The sequence below is a fragment of the Aplidium turbinatum genome, chromosome 4 (genome assembly GCF_918807975.1).
Source record: "Aplidium turbinatum chromosome 4, kaAplTurb1.1, whole genome shotgun sequence".
NCBI classification, from domain to species: Eukaryota; Metazoa; Chordata; class Ascidiacea; order Aplousobranchia; family Polyclinidae; genus Aplidium; species Aplidium turbinatum.
The window spans coordinates 43,924,489-43,932,527 of NC_137475.1; the positions used below are offsets into that span (position 1 = coordinate 43,924,489).

General features: G+C 36.6%; 1 protein-coding gene across 1 annotated transcript; it reads right to left on the reverse strand.

Annotated features, from left to right (window-relative positions):
- LOC145769215 (4-galactosyl-N-acetylglucosaminide 3-alpha-L-fucosyltransferase FUT6-like) lies at positions 1–6,968 on the reverse strand. The gene is made up of 6 exons (XM_082580802.1): positions 6,836–6,968; positions 6,582–6,691; positions 5,984–6,088; positions 5,347–5,420; positions 4,424–4,534; positions 1–2,925 (listed from the first exon to the last, which is right to left on the reverse strand). The coding sequence occupies exons 1-6, from the start codon at positions 6,966–6,968 to the stop codon at positions 2,181–2,183; spliced, it is 1,278 nt and encodes a 425-aa protein (XP_082436928.1). The 3' UTR covers positions 1–2,180.
- Between the last annotated feature and the right edge of the window lie 1,071 nt (positions 6,969–8,039).

Here is an 8,039-nt window from a genome sequence, read left to right on the forward strand (position 1 = left end):
TTATACATCTTAAACATACTCGGCCATTTACAAAACAGATAGTTACCGCACTCTACACACTTGTTGTTGGTATGATTTTGCATGCTTTTACTGGTGCATAATTCACATCGATGTCATAAAAAATCTCATTGCCTAACAATGAGTTTTGTATCATCGGATTGATTTACCGCCATCCTTTGGGTGACATAAGCTGCTTTCAGGAGAACTTTACTAATTTGATCAAATCGTTCAAACCTAATTAGAAGTATCTGATCCTAGGTGACTTTAACATCGACTTCGAAGATTATAATTAACGCAACAAATTTAATCTGTACTTTGATGATGTTACCGCTGCGGGAGCGTTGCAACTAATAAACATACCAACTACTGTAGAATACCTGCAACTATCAGCAGAATTATTGATAACATCTACACCAATTGTTTACATGCCCATAAAATGAAACCCTTTGTAATTTCAAGTGACGTATCAGGTTACTTGTCCATTATGGTCAAAACAAATTTTACGGCATCGCACAAAGCCCAACTATTCCACAGATTATGAAAATTACCGCACAAGAGATTGAAAAATATTTGGCTGATCTTGACCGCATCCTTCAAACTCCAAACGCAATAAGCAATAATAATAATATTGAATGGCTTATTGCTCAAATGATCTTCTTAACAAACCTACATTTTCCTAAAGTTAAACAAACACGTAAACAACATACCCACAACGTATAAACGTTAAAAACCTTATTCATTCGTACCTAACCAATAGGCAGCAATACGTGTATGGCGAAAAAATCAAATCTTCTCGTTCAAATATTTGTATTGGCGTTCCTCAGGACCGTGTACTTGGCCCCTTTTTGTTCTTGGTTTACATAAACGATTTTCCCGATGCAACTAATTTAAAAACTGTACTTTATGCTGATGATACAGTTCTTTATTTGGATCAAAAAACTACTAGCAACCTCCAACCGATGATAAACAAAGAATGATGTAAACGGTATACTTGGTAAAGCTTTGGTAGAGAGTTTGCTTTGTTGAACCATAGACAAACAAAACAAAGTAACCTTAGCGAGTTTAACATGTTGCATTACACAGAGATATAACATAATCAAAAAAAAACAAAACAATCAACTCAAACGTTTTCGACACGTACGTCACACATGTCGTTACAGTTATAGTGCATAGTCAGATTATCCTACAATTTTCATTTTATGTATACATTGCAGATTAAGTAATTCCTGGTGAGGACACACGTACGTCGTACGTGTCGAAAACGTTTGAGTTGATTTTTGAAATGTTGAAAAATGAACTAAGAACTAACACGTTACAACCACGAACGTCCTTTCAATGTTGTTGGCTAACACTCGCATGAGTTTCCAATCCCGTAATTATACAAATATTTCTGCTCATCTCCAAACAACTTCACTTTAAAACACCAATTTCATGAGATTGTAGATGTCTGAAACTCAAATGTTTAAGACAGTTTCCTTACAGAGATGCAAAAACAATGAAAAAGGTAATATAACGCAAGAGAACAACTGCACGCCCAGCAAGCTGGTGCTAGAGAGAAGCACAATTACGGATTCACAGGACGCACTGCCTAATAATTATAGATTCAAGAAAAATACACGACGAGTCCAAATTATGTCAAGGTATCTTGTTGTGTATCGCGATTTCGAATATTAAATCTTATAGAGAACTTGTTTTTTTTTGTGTTAAGCTTATTATTAACAATATAAACAAACGTTGTCGTTCTTTCATATGACGCTATATGGCTATAAGTCCACGCAGTATTCGATTAGCCAATCCACGAGGACGTTTCATTGGTGGGCTGTGAAGTATCCTCTTTGAAGCTTGGTTAGTCTTCTGGGCACTCCAACATGAGATGGTCTGTGGACTGATTTGAAGCGTTGCATTTTGGAAAGTTTGGTTGAGTTGTTATCTTCCATCGATAAAGGTTGTCATTTGTTTTACTGTAATGTGTTTTGTTTTTATGCGGTTTGCAGGCGACCATAATTTTTTGGTACTCGTGTCAAAGCCCGGGAGAGCTTTTGTTGGATCTGTGATTAATTCTCCACCAGGGATTTTGTTATTCTAAAAGTAAAGTTAATAAACAAACGTAAACGCATGTGTAAAAGCTGAATACGCGGTGTGAATTACAGTATATCGCTCACAAAAACACGACAACGATTTTAAGAAAGTGATAAACACTCTGGATTTTCCATCCCATAAAACCACCCTCGCAATGATGGAACAATCCTTGGATGGTCAGGATAACTAAACATAGGAATAGTTTTATCTAAAGGTTTGTAAATATTGTCAACATTTATACCATGCAAGATGCGACACAGGTTACAAAACCCTTTTGTTCTATTGTACTGTGGCATATCTTCTATTTTCATAGTTCTCCAATTGAAATATTGCTTATACGCTGTGGTGTTGTCATCAAGATAGTTCAAGTATTTAATCAATTGTTCAGGAGATTTAAAATCTTCCACATAAATGCACGATCCAGGAGGAACCACTGCTTCGTAGTCCGATTTTGGTGCTCCCCAAACAACTGGCACTGCTCCCATTGACAATCCGTTGTCAAACAATTTTTCTGTTATATAATCCTTGCAATAAATGCTGTTCTCAAAAGCTAAATAAAACTTATACTGTTTTACGATTTGCATGCTTGAAACAACACCATTTTTCGGAAAACATTTTCCTCTCCTGTGTAGATCAAAGCCGGCGACTATTAATTGATTAACGTAAGCCATGCGTTTTCTCGCGCCAATTGTTGATGCACAATTGGAAACAATCCAAATGGCAAGTTTCGTCTTCCTTGCGACTAAATCATCGATGTCTCTTGAAGGATTTCCTGATTTTGAATTTTGAAGCTTTTTCCAAATATCAGGAGCTATTCCATAGGGAGTGTATATGTCAGAATCCCTCCTAGAATTAAAGTAAGCACGTCTGATAACAAAGTATAGTTAGGTTGAATAACATCATGCAAAGAAAAAAAAACAAAAACGAAACACAAATCACTAGAAGCAATTACAACTCTAATCGTTGCGCCAACAATATTTTATTAAATTAGGCTACCAGATATCTGTCTATGAATCAGCAAAATTTCTCGATCCGCCTTCAAGATACCGGTAAAGAAGGTGAGTCCCATACTTGATTCAAGCATCGGGGAATAAGAAGATAAGGTTCTCATTATACTAAGCTATCGGCACTAACAAGAGTAGCGTGGCTTGTTCCTTTTTCTCGGCCGCCTTTCCTTCAGCAACTACGCCCACCCATTTCATTCGGGTAGAGGTGAGCGGTGTTTTTCAACAACCAACTGAAGCCGAGAGTTGAACCAGGATTGCGTGATTGGAAATCGAACAACTTATCCACTCCCGGTACCGTCATTAAATCAACATCATGAAAAATGTTCTTTCAATTTTGTAATCTACCGGTATGCGTGATTAACTTTAACTAACTTAATTGAGGCACCTTGGCTTAGACAACAGCATGTTTTTTCGGTGCCTCAACGGTGGGATGGCGCAACGGATAAGGCGTTGGCTTTCCAATTATGCAAACCTGGTTCGACTCCCGGTTTCAGCTGGTTGTTGAATACACCTTTCACCTCTACCCAGTGTGTAATAAATTGGGTGGGCGTAGTTGTTGAGTAAAGGCGGCGAGAGAAAGGAACTGGCCACCCTACTCTTCATAGTGCCGAAGACTTAGTACAATGAGAACCTTATATTCTCATAACCGACACTTGAATCAAGCATGGGACCACCTTTACCCAGTGATGTACGTGCATACAAAAAATATTGACGCCGTCAGCGTAAACGCAAACGTTCGAAAAACCATACGCCGTATGCGTCAACGCAACTTGTAAAAAAAGTTGGCGGCGTCAGCGTTAGCGCATACACTAGCGTAAACTAATTTTGTTTGCTAGGTGCCAAACATTCACACGGTATAAACCACTCGAAACAAACGAGTTTTATTTTGAATTTCCACGAAGAAACACAAGCATCTGAAAGTGTTCATCTGACATTTTGCTGTGTTTTGGTTCCAATATGCCTTTGCCCATTGAAAACATTTTTTCAACTGCAGCGCTGGAAGGTATTGGCGTGTTGTAGCGAAAAAAATACATTAAAAAGTATGCGTTGACGCTATGCGCTAAAAAACCGCGAAAAGTTTACGGCGTAGCCTCAAACGCAAACTATCCAAAAAATGTGGCCGCAAGCGTTAGCGCAAACAAAAAGTCTACGCCGCAAGTTTGCGGCGTAGAATTTGCGGCGTATATGTACATCTCTGCCTTTACCTATGGTGTGGCTATGTAAAGCAGTGAGCATTTTGAATTCATCATTTCAATTTTTAACCAATACATATCAGGAATGAAGGCTGCCCTTTGCAAAAAAACACATTAGTATTATTGTTAGGACACTACTTCCACCTGTGCGACATAGTTAGGTTGAATACACCATCAAACTGTACTAGAGTCCTTATCCTCTGTAAATTCGAAGATGATTCCATTGTCCACCAAGCGTACAACTGGTCGCCCCTTCTAGAAAGATAAAAATTAAAAAGTTTAACATCTCAATTTGTGCTAGTTTGTAGCTATGCATCAGGTTCAGGTTCGATTCTTAGTTGGAGAAGGCAAAACACACAACATTTTTAAATTAAAAAGTTGAATTTAAAAGCTAGTTCAAGTTACAAAAGAACGTTACAAGATAAATCTTTGCACGGAGATGTCTTTGGACTATTATTAAACTACGCAACTTTAGCACCCAAGTGACTTATAGGCCTACTGTATAATCATGAATCTCTAATCTGCAATTAGACTAACAACATGTAGCCTTTCGTTTACTAGTGCAAGCAATTCGCATAAAGCAGAGCGATGTGCATACTGTGTTCAACCACTCATTTTCTTCTGCATAATTCACCAAGCACTTAAAATAAAAAGAATGCAACTTCAAGATTAACACAATATTACTTGCTAGAAGGACATCTTTCTTGCTGAAGTTATACTTTTTAAGTAATAATGGCAAATCAATTGTCTGCCCAGATAACTCAGTTGGTTAGACGCCCGACTTTGTGCATGAAGAGACCACCAAATCAAGCAGCGATGGTTCAACTCCCAGGGTGAGCGCTTGACCAAGGACTGCTCTCCATTCAGCGACATCCAGGAGATGGCATAATTCATGGGCAACAACAATTGAACAAGCGGAAACTTACTCTGTCAATGTCACTGAACGGGCCTGCGATAGTGGTTGAAAGCCCTGCAAGTAGTTTATGTATTGTCAACAGTATTAAGTTCTTATAGAAGCTTTCTCAAACCGAGAATAAAGCTGTTTACAATCAATTAATGAAACCAACCTTCCATCTGGCCAGTTTGAAGTTTTGAGTTCATTGAAGTGAAATACGATTGCCTTTGTGGCTTCATCATGTGACTGCAAAAATTAATTGTGTGCAGCTAGTAGAAGTAGCCCCTTTTACATTAATTCAGCATCTACAAACGTTGTATCAATGTAAAAAAGGCCAATTTTGCCAGCTGGGCTAGACAAGAGGATACTGACCGATAAAGCATGAGTGCATGCTGTGGCAATTAAAAATCAAGACTAATTATTTTATTACCCGTTAACATGTAATAAAATTAAAGATAACCTTCGGTGGGTTAGGCCATGAAGATGTAAGTACATTGTACAGTGCAAGCAAAGCTCTTTGTTTTCGTTTTGTTTGATTGTTTTAATTCACTTTGAATTCAAAATTTTCATCAACGCATCTGACAAAACTACACAATAAACATTCTTAGCACTACAATTAGAGCACTCAACGCCAAGTGGACAGTAGCAGGACAAATTAAAGAAAATATAGTTACAACAACTATCCATGAATCCTTTGCAATCTGTTTCACCCTTGGTGAGATCTTTAAAAAGTCCTTATTCAAGTAGACTAAAAAAACTTGTCCAATTCTAAAAAATATTTTGAAAAATTATATATTTTTTATAATGACCTTTGATCTGTCATAAGTGATGTGACATTTCCCACAGTCTGCACTGTTCACTGCTTGAGGTACAGGGTTTCCAAATGGAGCATCCCACAAAATTATGGTGTATTCCTACACAAGTTATAATTTCGTTTTACTTAAAAGTAAAATGCTTTAATAAAATGACTGTAAAAAGATATCTTTATATACAATATATATGTTGTAGAAGTGACAACAACAAACATTAATCACATCTGTGAAGTGAGATCTTCGCATAGATTCCACAATTTTTTGGATGTTTTTCTGAGATTTATAAACGCTGAAAGCGTCAAAAAGACTGATTTTTCGTCTGGGTACTGGATAGTTATAAACAGCACATTTAATGTATATGTTCATGTGAAAAGTAGAGCATACTTTCTTCCAAAGTGTACAAAACCAAGTTTAAAGCTTGTTTAAGTTGAAATAATACAATAAGAGGCGTAACCAGCACAAATTTCGAGGGAGGCGTGCAAATAAGTATTGTTTGCACACTACGTGAATAGGTCCGGCATCGAGTTACAATAGACGGCAAAATGCCAATTGCCCCATTTGCCTCCTGACTAAGCCCCTGAATACAACTTACCACTTGCTGTGCGTTTTCCAAAGCCGCGTTTAGATGCCTTGTTAAAGTTGGAAGTCTAGATTCCGAATCTGTGGTGGTTATGGATGTTGAGCTGGTTTTAGTTTTTGGTGAAACTGGTAATAAAAGTTTTTTTGATAACAACAAATGTGGTGTTTCAATTGTATGTGGCAATGTTGAATTTATGAAATTGCTCTTCAACGTTAACGAAGAATCAGGTTGAGAAGATTTTCTCATGACGTTTTCGTTATTTTTCAAACCTGGATGTGTTGTCCGATTGTCTGAGACATTAAAGGAGAAGATTCCCATAAGAAGAATTCCAGAAGAGATTAAAAGAATCAGGACCATCCGTTTTCTTCGTGATTCTAACAGTTTCATAATTTTGTATGTCATGGTTTTTAACTTTTGATAAATAAATTCAAACATTGGAGCGATATGGTTGGAACGCCTTGTCAATCTACAAAATAAAGGGCCAAAAATGTGAATACTAAACTCATGTTCAGCACATTTCGAAAACTAAATTATATAATTCAATAGCACTGAAGATGAAGACAGTTTTGTTTTCGAAACGCTTGCTGAACATAAGTTTAGTATGCAATTGATTGAGTTTCGCTTTTAGCAGCATGATCGTTGCTTACTTCACAGTGTAGATTCTAACGATCTGTTTAAGCCTGATGCTGCAAATTAGTTGTGGTAATATCGAATTACACGAGCTTTCGGAACACAGTTCCCTAGTCATAGCACATGATTAGGGAACTGTGTTCCGAAAGCTCGTGTAATTCGATATTACCACAACTAATTTGCAGCATCAGGCTTAAACAGATCGTTAGAATCTACACTGTGAAATAAGTTTAGTATCTACACTTTGATCTCATTATTTTTGATTGGAGTATATTCAAACAGTTACAAGATACCAAAACAAAACTTCGTTCCTAAACTTCTCATCAAAGGATGCACGGTGTGACAAAACATTTTAAATAAAGTAAACAATATCACACCAAATCAGAAGAATCAGTTTATTTAAATACAGAGCTTTCGCCACACAAGTGTGGCTTCATCAGTATAAACTTATTCAAATAGAATTCTATTTGAATTCTATTTTGATTCTATTTGAATAAGTTTATACTGATGAAGCCACACTTGTGTGGCGAAAGCTCTGTATTTAAATAAACCGATTCTTCTGATTTGGTGTGATATTGTTTACTTTAATTACAAGATATTTGTTAATTAGTGCAGTTGATCGGTTAAAATCACAATCACCTTACATAAAACTAACAAATATGCTAAACTTAGTCCAAGTTGGAAATTTTGAAATAAATTTTTGATATAATAACTTTTTATTACAGTAATATAATTATTTTTCAACAAAATCAACAGAAATTTATTTCACGTCATACGAAAGTTCTAAACCAGGGGTTCCCAAACTTTCTGTTCATCGGTACCCTTTGATCAATTTATAGATTC

Bases quoted from the DNA above. Each gene is read 5' to 3' on its own strand.
- LOC145769215 (XM_082580802.1), bottom strand. From the start codon at position 6,968: ATGACATACAAAATTATGAAACTGTTAGAATCACGAAGAAAACGGATG. The intron at 6,089-6,581 runs GTGGTAAGTTGT...TAACTTGTGTAG, and splicing joins CTTTGGAAAACGCACAGCAA to GAATACACCATAATTTTGTG. The intron at 5,421-5,983 runs GTCATTATAAAA...TAATTTTTGCAG, and splicing joins TCACTTATGACAGATCAAAG to TCACATGATGAAGCCACAAA.